The 21,040-nt window shown below is 39.0% G+C and overlaps 5 protein-coding genes across 5 annotated transcripts; all 5 read right to left on the reverse strand.

The window, feature by feature from the left end:
* Positions 1 to 15,989: 15,989 nt before the first annotated feature.
* On the reverse strand, positions 15,990 to 16,428 carry LOC135797415 (eukaryotic translation initiation factor 3 subunit A-like). The gene is made up of 2 exons (XM_065309779.1): positions 16,228 to 16,428; positions 15,990 to 16,184 (listed from the first exon to the last, which is right to left on the reverse strand). The coding sequence occupies exons 1-2, from the start codon at positions 16,426 to 16,428 to the stop codon at positions 15,990 to 15,992; spliced, it is 396 nt and encodes a 131-aa protein (XP_065165851.1).
* On the reverse strand, positions 16,425 to 17,534 carry LOC135797416 (uncharacterized). Its single transcript, XM_065309780.1, has one exon. It carries the CDS (start codon positions 17,532 to 17,534, stop codon positions 16,425 to 16,427), a length of 1,110 nt encoding a protein of 369 aa, XP_065165852.1.
* Positions 17,535 to 17,842: 308 nt separating this feature from the next.
* LOC135797417 (eukaryotic translation initiation factor 3 subunit A-like) lies at positions 17,843 to 19,374 on the reverse strand. Its single transcript, XM_065309781.1, has 2 exons — positions 18,986 to 19,374; positions 17,843 to 18,908 (listed from the first exon to the last, which is right to left on the reverse strand). The coding sequence occupies exons 1-2, from the start codon at positions 19,372 to 19,374 to the stop codon at positions 17,843 to 17,845; spliced, it is 1,455 nt and encodes a 484-aa protein (XP_065165853.1).
* Positions 19,375 to 19,377: 3 nt separating this feature from the next.
* On the reverse strand, positions 19,378 to 19,860 carry LOC135797418 (basic salivary proline-rich protein 2-like). The gene has a single exon (XM_065309782.1). The coding sequence runs from the start codon at positions 19,858 to 19,860 to the stop codon at positions 19,378 to 19,380; it is 483 nt and encodes a 160-aa protein (XP_065165854.1).
* A 144-nt stretch (positions 19,861 to 20,004) lies between these two features.
* Positions 20,005 to 20,509, reverse strand: LOC135797419 (basic salivary proline-rich protein 1-like). The gene is made up of 2 exons (XM_065309783.1): positions 20,293 to 20,509; positions 20,005 to 20,249 (listed from the first exon to the last, which is right to left on the reverse strand). The coding sequence occupies exons 1-2, from the start codon at positions 20,507 to 20,509 to the stop codon at positions 20,005 to 20,007; spliced, it is 462 nt and encodes a 153-aa protein (XP_065165855.1).
* Between the last annotated feature and the right edge of the window lie 531 nt (positions 20,510 to 21,040).

Raw genomic sequence — 21,040 nt, forward strand, 5'->3', positions numbered from 1 at the left:
ATAGAAGACTGGAAAATTTTGTACCAGATAAAAATTTAAAATATATATATTTCCTAAGCAGTAAAGTGGTCGAAAAGGCGACTAAAAGTGCTAAAAAGTGACATTTTCTAATTTTTGCTCATATTTCATTCAATCGCGAATATCTCCTCTAAACTAACAGAGATAAATAGGTACAACTCGCAGAGAATATTCCTACGGACCAATATCTATAACATGTACAGTAGTTAAAAGCGGAAATCTGAAAAATAAAATTTTTTTACTTTAAGAAAATTGCCAAGGGTGCTTACTACTTTTTTCGACGATTTTTGAAAATTCATATCTCTTTAAACTAAAAGCCAGAGCAACCAACGAATCCGCTGATTATAGAAGACTGGAAAATTTGTACCAGATAAAAATTTAAAATATATATATTTCCTACAGTAAAGGGTCGAAAAGGCGACTAAAAGTGCTAAAAGTGACATTTTTTAATTTTTGCCCATTTCATTCAATCGCGAATAATATCTCTGTAAACTAACAGAGATAAATAGGTACAACTGGCAGAGAATATTCTACGGACTATCTATAACATACAGTAGTTAAAGTGGAAATCTGAGAAAATAAAAAATTTTTTACTCTAAGAAAAAAATTGCCAAGGGGTGCTTGATACTTTTTTTCGACGATTTTGAAAATTCATATCTCTAAACTAAAAGCCAGAGCAAACCAACGAATCGCTGGATTATAGAAGACTGGAAAATTCTTGCACCAGATGTAAAATTTAAAATATATATATTTCCCTACAGTAAAGGGTCGAAAAGGCGACTAAAAGCAAAAGACATTTTAATTTTTGCCCATTTCCTTCATATTCAATCGCGAATATCCTCGTAAACCAACAGAGATAAATAGGTACAACTCGCAGAGAATATTCCTACTGGACTAATCTATAACATACAGTACTAAAGGAAATCTGAAAAACAAAATTTTTTTACTTAAGAAAAAATATTGCCAGGTGTTTTCGATACTTTTTCGACGATTTTTGAAAATTCATATCTCTTTAAACTAAAAGCCAGAGCAACCAACGAATCGCTGATTATAGAAGACTGGCAAATTCCTGTTCAGATAAAAAATTTAAAATATATATATTTCCTACAGTAAAGGGTCGAAAAAGGCGACTCGCGCGCTAAAAGTGACATTTTAATTCTTTTTGCCCATTTCTATCTTAACCGCGAATAACATCTCAAAAACTAACAGAGATAGTTAGGTACAACTCCGCAGAGAATATTCCCATTGACCAATATCTATAACATACAGTAATTAAAGCGGAAATCTGAAAATAAAATTTTTTACTTAAGAAAATTGCTAAGGTGCTTGATACTTTTTTCGACGATTTTTGAAAATTCATATCTCTTAAAACTAAAAGCCAGAGCAACCAACGAATCGCTGATTATAGAAGACTTGGAAAATTTGTACCAGATAAAAATTTAAAATATATATATTTCCTACAGTAAAGGGTCGAAAAGGCGACTAAAAGTAAGCAAAAAGTGACATTTTTTACCTTTTGCCCATTTCATTCAATCAATCGCGAATATCTCTGTAAACTAACAGAGATAAATAGGTACAACTCGGAGAGAATATCTCTACGGACTAATATCTATAACATACAGTACTAAAGCGGAAATCCAAAACAAAATTTTTTTACTCTAAGAAAATATTGCCATAAAGTTTTGATAATTTTTTCGACGATTTTTGAAAATTACATCTCTTAAAACTAAAAGCCAGAGCAACCAACGAATCGCTGCTGATTATAGAAGACTGGAAAATTCTGTACCAGATAAAATTTAAAATATATATATTTCCTACAGTAAAGGGTCGAAAAGGCGACTAAAAGTGCAAGCAAAAAGTGACATTTTTAATTTTTGCCTATTTCATTCAGCGTCATGAATATCTCGTAAACTAACAGAGATAAATAGGTACAACCTGCAGAGAATATTCTACGGACTAATATCTATAACATACAGTAGTTAAAGTGAAATTGTAAAATAAAATTTTTTACTTAAGAAAAAATTCGCTGGCGGGGGGTGCTTTGATACTTTTTCTCGACGATTTTTGTTCATATCATCTCTAAACTAAAAGCCAGAGCAACTAACGAATCGCGTTGATTATAGAAGACTGGAAAATTCTGTACCAGATAAAAATTTAAAATATATATATTTCCTACACAGTAAAGGATCGAAAAGGCGACTAAAAGTGCTAAAGTGACATTTTTTAATTTTTTGCCAATTTCATTCAATCGCGAATATCTCGTAAACTAACAGAGATAACAGGTACAACTCTGCAGAGAATATTCTCCTACGGACTAATATCTATAACATACAGTAATTAAAGTGGAAATCTGAAAAATAAAAATTTTACTCTTTAAGAAAATATTGCTAAGGGTGCTTGATACTTTTTTTCGACGATTTTGAAAATTCATATCTTTAAAACTAAAAGCCAGAGCAAACCAACGAATCGCTGATTATAGAAGACTGGCAAATTCTTGTACCAGATAAAATTTAAATATATATATTTCCTACAGTAAAGCGGCTATTCTCCGAAAAAAAAGGCGACTAAAAGTGCGTTAGATACTTTTACAAAATTTTGCCCATTTCATTCAATCGCGAATATCCTCTAAACTAACAGAGATAAATAGGTACAAATCCCCTGCAGAGAATATTCTACGGACTAATATCTATGTAACATAAGGTAGTTAAAGTGAAATCTGAAATAAATTTTTTACTTAAGAAAAATTGCCAAGGTAATTGATACTTTTTTCGACGATTTTTGAAAATTCATATTCCCTAAACTAAAGTTTAAGCAAGCAAACTTCAACAAGTCAAAGCTGATTATAGAAGACTGGAAAAATTCTGTACCAGATAAAAATTTAAAATATATATATTTCCTACAGTAAAGGGTCGAAGAAGGCGACTAAAAGTGCTAAAAAGTGACATTTTTAATTTTTTGCCCATTTCATTCAATAATCGCGAATATCTCGTAACCAACAGAGATAAATAGGTACAACTCGCAGAGAATATTCTACGACTAATATCTATAACATACAGTAATTAAAGCGGAAATTCGAAAAATAAAATTTTTTACTTAAGAAAAATTAAGCCAAGGGGGTGCTTTTGATACTTTTTTCGACGATTTTGAAAATTCATATCTCGAAACTAAAAGCCAGAGCAAGCAACCAAACGAATCGCTGATTATAGAAGACTGGAAAATTCTGTACCAGATAAAAATTTAAAATATATATATTTCCTACAGTAAAGGGTCGAAAAGGCGACTAAAAGTGCTAAAAGTGACATTTTAATTTTGCCCATTTCGTTCAATCGCGAAAATATCTCTCGTAAACTAACAGAGATAAATAGGTACAACTCGCAGAGAATATTCTACGGACTAATATCTATAACATACAGTAGTTAAAGCGGAAATTCGAAAATAAAAATTTTTTTACTTAAGAAAAAATTGCCAAGGGGGTGCTGGATACTTTTTTTCTCGATGATTTTTGAAAATTCATATCTCTTAAAACTAAAAAGCCAGAGCAAATAAACGAATCGCTGATTATAGAAGACTGGCAAATCTCTGTACCAGATAAAATTTAAAATATATATATATTTCCTACAGTAAAGCGTATCGAAAAGGCGACTAAAAGTATAAAAGTGATGTATTTTAATTTTTGCCCATTTCCCATTCAATCGCGAATATCTCGTAAACTAACAGAGATATATAGGTACAACTCGCAGAGAATATTCTACGGACCAATATCTATAACATACAGTACTCAAAGCGGAAATCTGAAATAAAATTTTTACTTAAGAAAAAATTGCCAAGGGGTGCTTCACTTTTTCGACGAGGATTTTTGAAAGTCATATCTCTTTAAACTAAAAGCCAGAGCAACCAACGAATCGCTGGGATTATAGAAGACTGGAAAATTCTGTACCAGATAAAAATTTAAATATATATATTTCCTACAGTAGCGGGTTTGCGCTACATCAAAGCAAAAAGTGACATTTTTTAATTTTGCCCATTTCATTTCAATCGCGAATATCTCGCAAACTAACAGAGATAAATAGGTACAACTCGCAGAGAATATTCTACGGACTAATATCTATAAATTACAAGGTGGTTAAAGTGGAAATTGAAAAATAAAATTTTTTTTTTAAGAAAAAAATTGCCAAGGGGGTGCTGATACTTTTTTCGATGATTTTGAAAATTCATATCTCTAAACTAAAAGCCAGAGCAACCAACGAATCGCTGATTATAGAAGACTGGCAACTTCCTGTACCAGATAAAAAATTTAAAATATATATATTTCCTAAGCAGTAAAGGGCTATCGTGAAAAAGGCGACTCAAAAGTGCTAAAAAGTGACATTTTTAATTTTGCCCATTTCATTCAATCGCGAATATCTCGTAAACTAACAGAGATACAATAGGTACAACCTGCAGAGAATATTCCTACTGACTAATATCTATAAATATACAGTAATTAAAAGTGGAAATTGAAAATAAAATTTTTTTACTTAAGAAAAATCTCGCTGGCAAGGTGCTTGATACTTTTTTTCGACGATTTTGAAAATTCATATCTCTAAACTAAAGCCAGAGCAACCAACGAATCGCTGATTATGAAGACTGGAAAAATTCTGTACCAGATAAAATTTAAAATATATATATATTCTACAGTAAAGGGGGTCGAAAAGGCGACCTTCAAAAGTGCTAAAAGTGACATTTTTAATTTTGCCCATTTCTATTCAATCGCGAATATCCGTAAACTAACAGAAATAAATAATAGGTACAACCTCGCAGAGAATATTCTACGGACTAATATCTATAACATACAGTAGTTAAAGCGGAAATCTGAGAAATAAAATTTTTTTACTTAAGAAAAAATTGCCAAGGGGGTGTTTTGATACTTTTTTCGACGATCTGGAATTCATATCTCTAAACTAAAAGCCAGAGCAACCAACGAATCGCTGGGATTATAGAAGACTGGAAAATTCTGTACCAGATAAAATTCTAAAATATATATATTTCCTACAGTAAAGGGTTATTATCGAAAACGGCGACTAAAAAGTGCTAAAAAGTGACATTTTTAATTTTACCCATTTCATTCAATCGCGAATATCCTCGTAAACTAACAGGAGATAAATAATAGGTACAACTCGCAGAGAATATTCTACGGACTAATATCTATAACACATACAGTGGTTAAAGTGAAATCTGAAAAAATAAAATTTTTACTTAAGAAAAAATTGCTAAGGGGGTGCTTGATACTTTTTTTCGACGATTTTTGAAAATTCATATCTCTTTAAACTAAAAGCCAGAGCAACCAACGAATCGCTGATTATAGAAGACTGAAAATTCTGTACCAGATGTAAAAATTTTAAAATATATATATTTCCCTACAAGTAAAGGGTCGAAAGAGGCGACCAAAAGTGCTAAAAAGTGACATATTTTAAATTTTTGCCCATATCATTCAATCGCGAATATCTCGTAAACTAACAGAGATAAATAGGTTCAACTCTGCAGAGAATATTCACGGACTAATATCTATAACATACAGTAATTAAAGGAAATCTGAAAAAATAAAATTTTTACTTAATAAAAATTGCCAAGGGGGTGCTTGATACTTTTTCGACGATTTTGAAAAATTCATATCTCTTTAAACTTAAAGCCAGAAAGCAACCAACGAATCAAGGTTGATTATAGAAGACTGGAAAAAATTCTGTACCAGATGTGTAAATTTAAAATATATATATTTCTATGAGTAAAGGGTCGAAAAGGCGACCAAAAGTGCTAAAAAGTGACATTTTTTTAATTTTAGCCCATTCTTATCTAATCGCGAATATCTCTGCAAACTAACAGAGATAAATAGGTACAACTCGCAGAGAATATTCTACGACTCAATATCATCTATAACATACAGTAAAGTTAAAGGAAATCTGAGAAATAAAATTTTTTTACTTAAGAAAAAATTCGCCAAGGGGGTGCTTGATACTTTTTTCGACGATTTTGAAAAATTCATATCTCTTAAACTAAAAGCCAGAGCAAACTGCAACGAATCGCTGATTATAGAAGATCAGAAATTTGCAACCAGATAAAAATTCTAATATATATATATTTCCTGAGCAGTAAAGGGCTATCGAAAAAAGGCGACTAAAAGTGCTAAAAGTGACATTTTTAAATGTTTGCCTATTTCATCTTCAATCGCGAATATCTCGTAAAACTAACAGAGATAAATAGGTAACCTTCGCAGAGAATATCTCTACGGACTAATATCTATAACATACAGTGGTTAAAGCGGAAATTGAAAATAAAATTTTTTACTTAAGAAAAAATTGCTAAGCAGGCGCTTGATACTTTTTTTCGACGATTTTTGAAAAATTCATATCTCTTAAACTAAAAGCCAGAGCATAATCAACGAATCGCTGATTATAGAAGACTGGAAAATTTGCAAAATTGTGATAAAAAATTTACATATATTTCCTACAGTAAAGTACATATCGAAAAAGGCGACTAAAAGCAAAAAGCGACATTATTTTTTTAATTTTGCACATTTCATTTCAATCGCGAATATCCCGTGTAAACTAACAGAGAGATAAATAGGTACAACTCTGCAGAGAATATTCTACGGACTAATATCTATAACATACAGTCGTTGAAGCGGAAATCTGAGAAATAAAATTTTTATACTTAAGAAAAATTGCCAAGTGCTTACTTTTTTTTCGACGATTTTTGAAAATTCATAATCTCTTAAACTAAAAGCCAGAGCAAACTAAACGAATCGCTGATTATAGAAGACTGGAAAATTCTTGTACCAGATTTAAATTTCTTAAAATATATATATTTCTACAGTAAAGGTCGAAAAGGCGACTAAAAGTAAAGCAAAAAGTGACATTACTTTTTTAATTTTTTGCCCATTTCATTCAATCGCGAATATCTCGTAAACTAACAGAGATGGGGTAGGTACAACCTGCAGAAAATATTCTACGGACTAATATCTATGTAAATTACGTACAGTAAAGTTAAAGCGGAAATCTGAGAAAATAAAATATTTTTACTTAAGAAAAATTCGCTAAGGGGTGCTTGATACTTTTTGGACGATTTTTGAAAATTCATATCTCTTAAACTAAAAAGCCAGGAGCAAACTTCAAATTCAACGCTGATTATAGAAGACAGGCAAATTCTAAAATTGTGATAAAAATTTAAAACATATATATTTCCTAAGCAGTAAAAGGGTCGAAAAAGGCGTAATTCAAAAGTGCTGTGCTTTTATTATTTTTAATTTTTACCCATTTCATTCAATCGCTAATATCTCCTAAACTAACAGAGATAAATAGGTACAACTCGCAGAGTATAATATTCTACGGACTAATATCTATAACATACAGTAGTTAAAGGGAATCTGAGAAATAAAATTTTTACTTGAGAAAATTGCTAAGGGGTGCTTGATACTTTTCGACGATTTTTGAAAATTCATATCTCAAACTAGTGCCAGAGCAAATCCAACGAATCGCTGATTATAGAAGACTGGAAAATTCTGTACCAGATAAAATTTAAAATATATATATTTCCTGCTGTGCAAAGGGTCGAAAAAGGCGACTAAAAGTGCTAAAAGGACATTTTAATTTTTGCCCATTTTATCTAATCGCGAATATCTCGTAAACTAACTGAGCATACAAATAGGTGCCAACTCGCAGAGAATAATCTACGGACTAATATCTATACCATACAGTAGTTAAAGTGAAATTCAAAATAAAAATTTTTTACTTAAGAAAATTGCCAAGGGGTGTGCTTGATACTTTTTTTCGACGATTTTTTTGAAAATTCATATCTCTTAAACTAAAAAAAGCCAGGAGCAACCAACGAATCGCTGATTATAGAAGACTGGTACCCTGTGTACCAGATAAAAATTTAAAATATATATATTTCTAGAGTAAAGGGTCGAAATAGGCGACTAAAAGTGCTAAAAAGTGACATTTTTTAATTTTGCCCATTTCTATCTTAACTGCGAATATCTCGTAAACTAACAGAGATAAATAGGTACAACTCTGGGTAGAGAATATCTACGGATCAATATCTATAACATACAGTAATTAAAGTGGAAATCTGAAAAATAAAAATTTTTTTTACTTAAGAAAATATTGCCAAGGGGGTGCTTGATACTTTTTTCGATGATTTTGAAAATCTTACATCTCTTAAACTAAAAGCCAGAGCATCCAACGAATCGCTGATTATAGAAGACTGGCAAATCTCTGTACCAGATAAAAATTTAAAATATATATATTTCCTACAGTAAAGGGTCGAAAAAGGCGTGACTAAAAGTGCTAAAAGTGACATTTTTTAATTCCCTTTTTGCCCATTTCCCATTCAATCGCGAATATCTCGTAAACTAACAGAGATAAATAGGTACAACCTGCAGAGAATATTCTACGGACTAATATCTATAACATACAGTAGTTAAAGCGGAAATCTGAAAATAAAATTTTTACTTAAGAAAATATTGCCAAGGGGTGTTTTGATACTTTTTTTTCGACGATTTTGAAAATCTTACATTCTAAACTAAAAAGCCAGAGCAACCAACGACCGCTGATTATAGAAGACTGGAAAATTCTCTGTACCAGATAAAATTTAAAATATATATATTTCTACAGTAAAGGGTTATCGAAAAAGGCGACCAAAAAGTGCTAAAGTGACATTTTTTAATTTTTGCCCATTTCTATCTAATCAAGTGAATATCTCGTAAACTAACTGAGATAAATAGGTACAACTCGCAGAGAATAATCTACGGACTAATATCTATAACACATAGTAGTTAAAGTGGAAATCTGTAAAATAAAAATTTTTACTTCTAAGAAAAATTCGCTGGCAAGTGCTTGATACCTTTTTTTCGACGATTTGAAAATTCATATCTCTTTAAACTAAAAGCCAGAGCAACCAACGAATCGCTGATTATAGAAGACTGGAAAATTCTGTACCAGATAAAAATTTAAAACATATATATTTCTAGAGTAAAGTATCGAAAAGTGACTAAAAGTGCTAAAAGTGACATTTTTAATTTTTTGCCCATTTCATTCAATCGCGAATATCTCCAAACTAACAGAGATAAATAGGTACAACTCTGCAGAGAAATAAGAGGCTCCTACGGACTAATATCTATAACATACAGTAGTTAAAGCGGAAATCTGAAAATAAAATTTTTTACTTAAGAAAAATTGCCAAGGGGGGTGTCGCCACTTTTTTCGACGATTTTGAAAATTCATATCTCTTAAACTAAAAAGCCAGAGCAAACCAACGAATCGTTGATTAAGTAGAAGACTGGTACCTCTGTACCAGATAAAAATTTAAAATATATATATTTCCTTAAGCAGTAAGGGTCGAAAAAGGCGACTAAAAGTAAAGCAAAAGTGACATTTTTAATTTTTGCCCATTTCATTCAATCGCGAATATCTCGTAAATCCAACAGAGATAAATAGGTACAACTCGCAGAGAATATTCTACGGACTAATATCTATAACATACAGTAATTAAAAGGAAATCTGAAAATAAAAATTTTTTTACTTAAGAAAATATTGCAAAGGGGGGGGGTGCTTTGATACTTTTTTCGACGATTTTTGAAAATTCATATCTCTTAAACTAAAAGCCAGAGCAAACTTCAACGACCGCTGGATTATAGAAGACTGGAAAAATTCTGTACCAGATAAAAATTTAAAATATATATATTTCCTACAGTAAAGGGTCGAAAGCAATGTTCGCAAAGCAAAAGTGATATTTTAATTTTTTGCCCATTTCCTTATCCAATCTGCGAATAAATATCTCGTAAAACTAACAGAGATAAATAGGTACAACTCGCAGAGAATATTCTACGGACTAATATCTATAACATACAGTAGTTAAAGCGGAAATCTGAGAAATAAAATTTTTTACTTAAGAAAAAAATCGCTATAAGTGCTTTTGATACTTTTTTTCGACGATTTTTGAAAATTCATATCTCTTAAACTAAAAGCCAGAGCAACCAACGAATCGCCGGATTATAGAAGACCGCAAAATTCCACCAGATAAAATTTTAAAATATATATATTTCTGCCAGCAGTAAAGGGTCGAAAAAGGCGACTAAAAGTGCTAAAAAGTGACATTTTTACCCTTTTGGCCCATTTCATTCAATCGCGAATATCCCTAAACTAACAGAGATAAATAGGTACAACTCGCAGAAAATATTCTACGGACTAATATCTATAACATACAGTAGTTAAAAGGAAATTGAGAAATAAAATATTTTTACTTAAGAAAAATTCGCCAAGGGGGTGCTTTGATATTTTTGACGATTTTTGAAAAATCTCATATCTCTTAAAACTAAAAGCCAGAGCAAACTACAACGAATCGCTGATTATAGAAGACAGGCAAAATTCTGTACCAGATAAAAATTTAAAATATATATATTTCCTACACAGTAAAGGGTCGAAAAGGCGACTAAAAGTGCTAAAAGTGACATTTTTTAATTCTTGCCCATTTCCATTCAATCCGCGAATATCTCCTAAAACTAACAGAGATAAATAGGTACAACTCGCAGAGGTTATTCTACGGACTAATATCTATAACATACAGTAGTTAAAGTGGAAATCTGAAAATAAAATTTTTTACTCTAAGAAAAATTGCCAAGGGGTGTTTGATACTTTTTTCGACGATTTTTGAAAATTCATATCTCTTAAACTAAAAAGCCAGAGCAACAAATCGCTGGATTATGTAGGCTGACTGGAAAATTCTGTACCAGATAAAAATTTAAAATATATATATTCTCACAGTAAAGGGTCGAAAAAAAGGCGACTAAAAGTGCTAAAAGTGACATTTTTAATTTTTGCCCATTTCATTCAATCGCGAATATCTCTAAATCCAACAGAGAGATAAATAGGTACAACTCGTAGAGAATATTCTACGGACTAATATCTATAACATACAGTAGTTAAAGGAAATTGAAAAAATAAAAATTTTTACTTAAGAAAATTGCCAAGGTGCTTCATACTTTTTTTCTGACGATTTTTGAAAATTCATATCTCTTAAACAAAAGCCAGGAGCAAAATCCAACGACCGCTGGATTATAGAAGACTGGAAAATTCTGTACCAGATAAAAATTTAAAATATATATATTTCCTACAGTAAAGGGTCGAAAAAGGCGACTAAAAAGTGCTAAAAGTGACATTTTACCCTTTGCCCATTTCTTTCAATCGCGAATATCTCGCAAAACTAACAGAGATAAATATATACAACTCGCAGAGAATATCTCTACTTGGACTCACATTCATAAATACGTAGTTAAAGTGGAAATCTGAGAAATAAAATTTTTTTACTTAAGAAAAAATTGCCAAGGGGGGGTGCTTGATACTTTTTTTCGACGATTTTTGAAAAATTCATATCTCTTAAACCAAAAGCCAGAGCAACCAACGAATCGTTGATTATAGAAGACTGGCAAATTTGTACCAGATAAAAATTTAAAATATATATATTTCCTACAGTAAAGGGTCGAAAAAGGCGTGACTAAAGTGCTAAAAGTGACATTTTTTAATTTTGCCCATTTCTTATCTAATCAATCGCGAATATCTCCTAACCAACAGAGATAAATAGTACAACTCGCAGAGAATATTCTACGGACTAATATCTATAACATACAGTAGTTAAAGGAAATTGAAAATAAAATTTTTTACTTAAGAAAAATTGCTACAAGTGCTTCATACTTTTTTTCGACGATTTTGAAAATTCATATCTCTTTAAACTAAAAGCCAGGAGCAACCAACGAATCGTTGATTATAGAAGACTGGAAAATTTAAAATTGTGATAAAATTTAAAATATATATATTTCCTACAGTAGCGTATTATCGAAAAAGGCGACTCAAAAGCGCAAAGTGACATTTTTTAATTTTTGCCTATTTCTTTCTAATCGCGAAATATCTCTCGTAAACTAACAGAGATAATGTACAACTCGCAGAGAATATTCTACGGACTAATATCTATAACATAAGCAGTAAAGCTAAAAGTGAAAATCTGAGAAATAAAATTTTTTTACTTAAGAAAAAATTGCCAAGGGGGGTGCTTGATACTTTTTTCGACGATTTTTGAAAATTCATATCTCTTAAACTAAAAGCCAGAGCAACCAACGAATCAAGCTGATTATAGAAGACTGGCAAATTCTTGTACCAGATAAAAAATTTAAAATATATATATTTCCTACAGTAAAGGGCTATCGAAAAGGCGACTAAAAGTGCTAAAAAGTGACATTTTTTAATTTTTGCCCATTTCATTCAATCGCGAATATCTCGTAAACTAACAGAGATAAATAGGTACAACTCGCAGAGAATATTCTACGGACTAATATCTATAACATACAGTAGTTAAAGGAAATCTGAGAAATAAAAATTTTTTTACTTAAGAAAAAATTGCTGGGTGCTTGATACTTTTTTTCGACGATTTTGAAAATTTATATCTCTTAAACTAAAAGCCAGAGCAGCAAACTAAACGAATTGCTGATTATAGAAGAAGACTGGAAAATTTCTGTACCAGATAAAATTTAAAATAATATATATATTTCCTACAGTAAAGGGTCGAAAAAGGCGACTAAAAGTGCTAAAAAGTGACATTTTTTAATTTTTGCCCATTTCATTCAATCGCGAATATCTCTGTAACCAACAGAGATAAATAGGTACAACTCGCAGAGAATATCTCTACGGACTATCTAACATACAGTAGTTAAAGGAAATTGAAAAATAAAATTTTTTACTTAAGAAAAAATTGCCAAGGGGTGCTGGATACTTTTTCGATGATTTTTGAAAATTCATATCTCTAAACTAAAAGCCAGAGCAACCAATGAATCGCTGATTATAAAGACTGCGTACCCCTGTACCAGATAAAAATTTAAAATATATATATTTCCTACACTAAAGGGTCGAAAAGGCGTGACTAAAAGTGCTAAAAGTGACATTTTTAATTTTGCCCATTTCATTCAATCGCGAATATCTCGTAAACTAACAGAGATAAATAGGTACAACCTGCAGAGAATACTCACGGACTAATATCTATAACATACAGTAGTTAAAGCGGAAATCTGAGAAATGTAAAATTTTTTTACCAAAAAATTCGCCAAGGGGGTGCTTGATACTTTTTTGACGATTTTTTGAAAATTCATATCTCTTAAACTAAAAGCCAGAGCAACCAACGAATCGGGTTGATTATAGAAGACTGGAAAATTTCTGTACCAGATAAAATTTAAAATATATATATTTCCTACAGTAAAGGGTCAGAAAAGGTGACTAAAAGTGCTAAAAGTGACATTTTAATCTTTTGCCCATTTCATTCAATCGCGAATATCTCTGTAAACCAACAGAGATAAATAGGTACAACTCGCAGAGAATATTCTACTTGACTATCTATAACATACAGTAATTAAAAGGAAATCTGAAAATAAATTTTTACCTTAAGAAAATTGCTGGAGGGGGTGCTTGGATACTTTTTTCGACGATTTTGAAAATTCATATCTCTTAAACTTAAAGCCAGAGCAACCAACGAATCGGTTGATTATAGAAGACTGGAAAAATTCTGTACCAGATAAAAATTTAAAATATATATATTTCCTTTACAGTAAAGGGTCGAAAAGTTATGACTAAAAGTGCTAAAGTGATATTTTTAATTTTGCTCTATTTCTATCTAATACCGCGAATTGTTCGTAAAATCTGGCCAGAGATAAATAGGTACAAATTTCGTAGAGAATATTTCATGCATCTAATATCTATAAATATACAGTAGTTAAAGGAAATTGGAGAAATAAAATTTTTACTTTTAAGAAAATTGCTAAGGTTTTGATACTTTTTTACGGTTTTTGAAAATTATATTCTTAAATTCAAAAGCTAGAGCAAATTCAATGAATTCGTTGATTATAGAAGATTGGAAAATTTCTGTACTAGATAAGAATTTTAAAATATATATATTTTAAGCAGTAAAGGTTGAAAAGGTACTAAAAAGTAAAAGTATTATTTTTTACTTGCCTATTTATCTAATACCGAATATTCGTAAAATTCAAATAGAGATAAATAGGTAAGGTAGAGAATATTCTATGGATTTGGCTATTTATAAATAAGGCAGTAGTTAAAGGGAAATTGAGAAATAAAATTTTACTTTTAAGAAAATAAGTTGTGTTGATACTTTTTTTGATACTTGAAAATTTGGTATTTTAAATTAAAAGTTAGAGTAAATTCAACAATTGTTGATTATTTCAGAATGTTTAGCGTATTAATATAAAAGTGTATTGTGTAGAGTGCTTTTAAATTGAGTTATATGGCGGTGAAAATTCTGGAAAAGTGTAATGTTTCATGAGATAAGCAGGGTGTTTTCTACAGTATGTTTTAAAATTTCAAAAGGGTGATGTTAAAAGTGGGTATTTAGGGTAATTTTGTGAATGTTTAGTGTATTAATATAGTATGTATTGTGGCGTTCTGGAAATTGGTAAATGGTGAAATTTCGGTGTGTAATAGTTTATGGTATAAGCAGGTGTTTTCTAAGCAGTATGTTTTAAAATTTCAAAAGGGCGGGACATGCTTTAAAGGTATTTTAGGGTACTTCAGGACAAGCTTTAGTGTATTAATATAGTATGTATTGTGTAGAGCGACTTAAATCTGGTAAAATGGCGGTGAAAATCTCGGAAAAGTGTAATAAGCTTATGAGATACAGGTGTTTTTCTGGCTGTAGTATGTTTTCGTGTACTTCAAAAGGGCGTTGTTTGGTTTTGCCCTTGGTCTTGGTTCTGGTCTCTGGTTCTGGTCTTGGTCTCTGGGTTCTGGTTCCTGGGTCTCTGGGTTCTTGGTCTCTGGTTCCTGGTTCCTGGTCTCTTGCCCTGGTGCTGGGTTCTGGTTCTGGTCTCTGGGTCTCTGGGTCTCTGTCTCTGGTTCTGGTCTTGGTCTCTGGTCTCTGGTCTTGTTGGTTCTGGTTCTGTTGGTTCTGTTTCCTTGTTGGTTCTGGTCTCTGTTGGCTCCTGGGTTCTGCTGTCTCTTGGACTTGTTGGCCCTGGTCTTGGCTCCTGGTTTTGTCTCTAGGCCCTTGTCTCTGGTTCTGGTTCCTGTCTCTGGTTCTGTCTTGGTTCTGGTCTCCTGGGTCTGGTCTTGGTCTCTGGTCTCTTGTCTTGTCTCTGTTGGTTCTGTTGGCCCTGGTCCTTGCTGGTTCTGTTGGTCTCTGTTCTGTCTTGTTGGTTCTTGTTGGGTCCTTGCTGGTCTCTGCTGGTCTCTTGTTGGCCCTGGTTCTGTTGGCCCTGTCCTTGGCCCTGGTCTTTGGTCCTGGTTCTGTCCTTGGCCCTGGTCCTGGTCCTGGACTTGGTTCCTGTAGGTCCTTCACCTGGTCCTGTACTGCCCTGGGACCTTGTTGTCCTGGACCCTGGTCCTGCCTCCTTGCCCTGTAGGTTCTTGACCTTGTGGGTCTCTGTCCTTGGTCTCTGGTCCTTGTTGGTCTCTGGTTTTTGGGACCTTGGTCCTTGTTGGTCTCTTGGCTCCTGGCTGGGTCCTGGTCTCTGTAGGTCTTGGACCTTGTTGGTCTTGTTGGTCTCTGATCCTGGTCTTTGGTCTTTGGCCCTAGGACTTGGGTTCTTGGCCCTGGTCTCTGTCATACCCTGGTTCCTGGTCTTGTAGGCTCCTTGGTTTTGGATCTCCTGTCTCTGGTTTGCCTCCTGGCCCTGGTTCTGTCTTTGCTGGTTTTGTCCTTTTTGGTCCTGGGTTCCTGTGCTTGTTGGACCTTGGTTCTGGTCTTGGCCCTGGACTTGGCCTTGGTCTCAGTCTTGGTCCTTGCTGGTCCTTGCTGGTTCTGATTTTTGGCCCTGGTCTCTGGTCCTGGTCTTTGCCTTGGTCTCTAGGTTTTGGTCCTAGGTTTTGGTTCTGGCCCTTGGCCCTGGCCCTGGGTTGTCACGGTCTTGGCCCTGGTCTTGGTCTCTGGGTCTCTTGGCCCTTGGTCTATGGTCCTGGTCCTTGCTGGTCCTTGTTGGTCTCTGGTCTTGTACTTGTTGGTCCTGGTCCTGTGGGACCTTGGTCCTGTTGGTCCTTGTTGGCCCTGGTCTCTGGTCCTTGTTGTCCTTGGTCTCTACCTGGTCTCCCTACCTTGGCCCTTGGGCCCTTGTCCTTGCTGTCCTGGTCCTGGTCCTGCTGGTCCTTTTGCTGGTCCTGGGTCCATGCTGCTGGTCCTGTCCTAGACCTTGGTCCTGGGACCTTGGTCCTGGGCCCCTTGTCCTTGCTGGTCTTGGTCCTTGAACTTGCCCTTGGTCCTGGTCCTGGTCTCAGTCCATGGTCCTTGCTGGTCCTTGCTGGTCCTGATTTTGGTCCTTGGCGGTCCTTGGTCTTTGGTCTTTGGTCCCAGGTCTTGGTCCCAGGTCTTTGGTCCTTGGTCCTTGGTCATTGGTCCTTGGTCATTGGTCCTTGGTCCTTGGTCCTGGGTCCTGGTCCCTTGGGTCCTGGTCCTTGGTCCTGGTCCTGGTCCATGGTCCTGGTCCTGGTCCTTGGTCCTTGGTCCTTGGTCCTTGGTCCTGGGTCCTTGGTCCTTGGTCCTTGGTCCTTGTCCTGTCCTGGTCCTGGTCCTTGGTCCTTGGTACCAGGTCCTTGTCCTGGCTCCTTGTTGGTCCTGCTCCTTGCTGGTCCTTTTTGGTTCTGCTGGTCCTGGTCCTGTTGGTCTTGCTGGTCCTGGTCCTGGTCCTTGGTCCTTGTAGGTTCTTGACCTTGCTGGTCCTTGTTGGTCCTGTCCTTGGTCCTGGTCTTGGTCCTTGGTCCTGGTCCTTGGTCTGGTCCTGGTCCTGGACCTTGGTCCTTGTAGGTCCTTGACCTTGCTCCTTGTAACAATGTCCTGACCTTGCTGGTCCCTTGGACCTTGGTCCCGCCCTTGGTCCTGTAGGTCCTGGACCTTGCTGGCCCTGGGTCCTGGGTCCCGGGTCCTGGTCCTGGGTCCCGGTCCTGTCCCTGGGTCCCGGTCCCTGGTCCTGGTCCTGGTCCTGGTCCTTGGTCCTGGTCCTTGGTCCTTGACCTGGTCCTTGGTCCTGGACCTTGTCCTTGGACTTCGGGTCCTGGACCTTGGTCCCAGGTCCTGTTGGTCCTGTTAACCTGGCTCCTGGGTCCTAGGTCCTGGTCCTGCTGGTCCTTGGTCCTGGTCCTTGCTGGTCCTGGGTCCTGGTACTTGGTCCTGGTCCTGTGACCTTGGTCCTGGGCCCTTGTCCTGTTTTCGGTCCTGTCCTGGTCCTGTCCTGGTCCTGGTCTTTGGTCCCAGGTCCCCGTCCTTGCTGGGTCCTTGCTGGTCCTGCTGGTCCTTGCTGGCTCTGGTCCTGACGGTCCCGGCTCCTTTTGGTCCTGGGTCCTGTCCTTGTAATTCCTGGTCCTTGCTGGTCCTTGCTGGTCCCGGGTCCTGGGTCCTTGCTGGTCCTGGTCCCAGACCTGGTCCTGGGACCTTGGGTCCTGGGCCCTTGTCCTTGCTGGTCCTGTCCTGGTCCTTGCTGGTCCTTGCTGGTCCTGGTCCATGTTGGTCCTGGTCCTTAGACCTTGGTCCTGGGACCTTGGTCCTGGGCCCTTGTCCTTGTTGGTCCTGTCCTGGTCCTTGGTCCTTGGTCCTGGTCCTTAGGGGACCTTGGTCCTTGTTGGTCCTTGCTGGTCCCTGGTCTTGGTCCTTGTTGGTCCTGGTCTCCAGACCTTGGTCCTCAGCCCTTGTCCTTGTTGGTCATTGGTCATTGGTCCTGGTCCTGGTCCTGGTCCTGGTCCTTGTCCTGGTCCTGGTCCGGTCCTTTGTCCTTGGTCCTGGTCCTTGGTCTTGGTCAGCTGCCTTGCTCCTGTCAGCTGCTCCTGGTCCTGGTCCTGGTCCTGCTCTGGTCATTGCTCCTTGGCCGCTGGTCCTTGGTCCTTGCTGGTTTCTGGTTCCTGTTGGTTTCTGGTCCTTGTTGGTCCTGTCCTGGACCTTGTTGGTCCTTGTTGGTCCTTGGTACTTGGTCCTTGGTCCTTGGACCTTGGTCCTTGTAGGTCCTTGGACCTTGTTGGTCCTTGGTCCTTGGTCCTTGGTCTTTGGTCCTATGTCCTTGGTCTTTGGTCATTGGTCCTTGGTTCTTGGTCCATGGTCCTTGATCCGGGATAGATCTGCGATAGATCCGGGATAGATCCGGGATAGATCCGGGATAGATCCTGGATAGATACGGGATGGATCCGGGATAGATCCGGGATGGATCCGGGATAGGTTCGGGATAGAACCGGGATAGAACCGGGATAGAACCGGGATAGATCCGGAAAAGATCTGGGCGTAGATCCGGGATAGATCCGGGATAAATCCGGGATAGATCCAGGATAGATCCGGGATAGAACCGGGATAGAACCGGGATAGAACCGGGATAGAACTGGGCAGGGTCCTTGTTGGTCCTTGGTCCTTGGTCCTTGGTCTTTGGTCCTTGGTCCTTGGTCCTTGGTCCTTGGTCCTTGGTCCTTGGACCTTGGTCCTTGTAGGTCCTTGACCTTGTTCCTTGTACGTCCTTGGACCTTGTTGGTCCTTGGACCTTGGTCCTTGCCCTTTGGTCCTTGTAGGTCCTGGACCTGTTGGTCCTGGTCCTGGTCCTGGCCCTGGTCCTTGGTCCTGGTCCTGGCCTGGTCCTTGTCCTGGTCCTGGACCTGTCCAGTCCTGGACCTTGGTCCTGACTTCTGGGTCCTGACCTTGGTCCTGTGGTGTCCTTGGACCCAAGCTGCTGGTCCTTGCTGGTCCTTGGTCTTGGTCCTAGGTCCTGGTCCTTGCTGGTCCTTGGTCCTTGCTGTCCTTGCTGGTCCTTGGTCCTTGGTACTTGTTGGTCCTTGGTCCTAGACCTTGGTCCTGGGCCCTTGTCCTTGCTGGTCCTTGGTCCTTGGTCCTGGGTCCTGGTCCTGCCTTGGTCCTAGGTCCTTGGCCTAAGCTGGTCCTTGTTGGTCCTGTTGGTCCTTGCTGGCTCCTGGTCCTTGACTTGGTCCTTGGTCTTTGGTCCTGTCCTTGGGTCCTAGACCTTGGTCCTTGCTGGTCCTTGTTGGTCCTGGTCCTTGGTCCTGCTGGTCCTTTTTGGTCCTGACCTTGGTCCTGGGACCTTGGGTCCTGGGCCCTTGTCCTTGCTGGTCCTGGTCCTGGTCCTGTTGGTCCATGTTGGGACCTGTCCATGTTGTCCCTGGTCCTAGACCTTGGTCCTGGGACCCAGTCCTGGGCCCTTGTCCTTGCTGGTCCCGGGTCCTGGTCCTGGTCCTGGTCCTGGTCCTGGTCCCAGACCTTGGTCCTTGCTGGTCCTTGCTGGTCCTGGTCTTGGTCCTTGCTGGTCCTGTCCTGTAGGGACCTTGGTCCTGGGCCCTTGTCCTTGCTGGTCATTGGTCATTGGTCCTGGTCCTGGTCCTGGGTCCTTGGTCCTTGGTCCTTGGTCCTTGGGTCCTTGGTCCTTGTCCTGGTCCTGGTCCTGGCCCCTGGTCCTGGTTCTGGTCCTGGTCCTTGCTTGGTCCTGTTGGTCCTTGCTGGTCCTTGTTGGTCCTTGCTGGCTGTCCTTGTTGGTCCTTGCTGGTCCTTGCTGGTCCTTGCTGGTCCTTGCTGGTCCTTGCTGGTCCTGCTGTCCTGTTTGTCCTTGCTGGGTCCTGCTGGTCCTTTGCTGGTCCTTGCTGGGTCCTGGTCCTGCTGGGTCCTGGTCCTTGCTGGTCCTGGGTCCTTGGGTCCTTGTAGGTCCTTGGACCTTGCTGGTCTTCTTTGGTCATTTTTTCGCTCTGGTCCTGGTCCTTGTAGGTCCTGGACCCGCTGTCCCTTGCTGGTCTTGGTACTGGTCTCAGTGCTCGGCCCTGGTCCCTGGGTCAGCTGGTCATTGGTCATTTGCCCTTGGCCTGGTCCTTGTGGTGGGTCCTGGTCCTTGTAGGTCCTGGGTCCTGGTCCTGGGTCCTGCTGGTCCTTGCTGGGTCCCTTGCACCCTGCTGGTCCTTGCTGGTCTTGGTCCTGGTCCCTGGTCCTGTCAGCTGGTCAGCTGGTCATTTGTCCCGTCTTGGTCATTGGTCCTTGCTGTCCCTGGTCCTGGTCCTGGTCCTGGTCCTGGGTCCTGGCCTTGTCCTGGTCCTGGTCCTGTCCTGGTCCTGGTCCTGGTCCTTGGTCCTTGGTCCTGGGTCCTGGTCCTGGTCCTTGGTCCTGGTCCTGGTCCTGGTCCTGGTCCTGTCCTGGTCCTGGTCCTGTCCTGGTCCTGGTCCTGGCTCCTGGGTCATTGCCTTGCCCTGGTCACAAGGCTCCCTGGGTCCTTGGGTCCTGGGTCCTTGCCTTGGCCAGCTGCCTCTGGCTCATTGGTCCTTGGTCCTGCTGGTTTCTGGTCCTTGCTGGTTTCTGGTCCTTGTTGGTCCTGTTGGTCCTTGGACCTGTTGGTCCTGTTGGTCCTGGTACTTGGTCCTGGTCCTTGGACCTTGGTCCTTGTAGGTCCTTGGACCTTGATGGTCCTTGGTCCTTGGTCTTTGGTCCTAGGTCCTTGGTCTTTGGTCATTGGTCATTGGTCCTTGGTTCTTGTTCCATGGTCCTTGATCCGGGATAGATCTGCGATAGATCCGGGATAAATCCGGGATAGATCCTGGATAGATACGGGATGGATCCGGGATAGATCCGGGATGGATCCGGGATAAGTCCGGGATCGAACCGGGATAGAACCGGGATAGAACCGGGATAGATCCGGAAAAAGCATCTGGGCGTAGATCCGATAGATCCGATAAAATCCGATAGATCCAGGATAGATCCGGAATAGAACCGGGATAGAACCGGGATAGAACCGACAGAACCGACAGAACCGGGATAACCAAGCAGGCCAGGGCCGGGCCAGGCCGACTTCAGGGCCACAGGCCGGGCCAGGGCCGGGCCAGGCTGTGCTGTGCCAGGCTGTGCTGTGGCTGTGGCCAGGCCAGGCCAGGCTGTGCTTGCGCTGTGCTGTGCTGTGCTGTGCCTGTGCTTGTGCTGTGCTGTGCTGTGCTGTGCTGTGCTGTGCTGTGCTACAGGCCAGGCTGTGCTGTGCTGTGCTGTGCTG

Source organism: Atheta coriaria, unplaced genomic scaffold (genome assembly GCF_025399875.1).
Source record: "Atheta coriaria isolate IRGN ID8LTWV9N9 unplaced genomic scaffold, Caltech_Dcor_3.1 hic_scaffold_8_pilon, whole genome shotgun sequence".
NCBI lineage: Eukaryota > Metazoa > Arthropoda > Insecta > Coleoptera > Staphylinidae > Dalotia > Dalotia coriaria.

What these genes read in the sequence shown, in the direction of transcription:
- LOC135797418 (XM_065309782.1), bottom strand. Translation starts at nt 19,860, where the DNA reads ATGACCAATGACCAGCTGACCCAGGGACCAGGGCCGAGCACTGAGACC.
- LOC135797415 (XM_065309779.1), bottom strand. Translation starts at nt 16,428, where the DNA reads ATGACCAAGGACCAAGGACCAAAGACCTGGGACCAAGACCTGGGACCA. An exon ending in ACCAAGGTCCCAGGACCAAG is followed by an intron (nt 16,185 to 16,227) that starts GTCTAGGACAGG and finishes GACCAGCAAAAG; the next exon opens with GACCAGCAGGACCAGGACCA.
- LOC135797419 (XM_065309783.1), bottom strand. Translation starts at nt 20,509, where the DNA reads ATGACCAAAGACCAAGGACCTAGGACCAAAGACCAAGGACCAAGGACC. An exon ending in GCCAGAGGCAGCTGGCCAAG is followed by an intron (nt 20,250 to 20,292) that starts GCAAGGACCCAG and finishes CCTTGTGACCAG; the next exon opens with GGCAAGGCAATGACCCAGGA.
- LOC135797417 (XM_065309781.1), bottom strand. Translation starts at nt 19,374, where the DNA reads ATGACCAGCAAGGACAAGGGCCCAGGACCAAGGTCCCTACAGGACAGG. An exon ending in GACCAAAGACCAAGGACCAA is followed by an intron (nt 18,909 to 18,985) that starts GTCAAGGACCAG and finishes GGACCAAGGCAG; the next exon opens with GACCAGGACCCAGGACCAAG.
- LOC135797416 (XM_065309780.1), bottom strand. Translation starts at nt 17,534, where the DNA reads ATGGACCAGGACCAGCAAGGACCAGCAAGGACCAGGACAGGACCAGCA.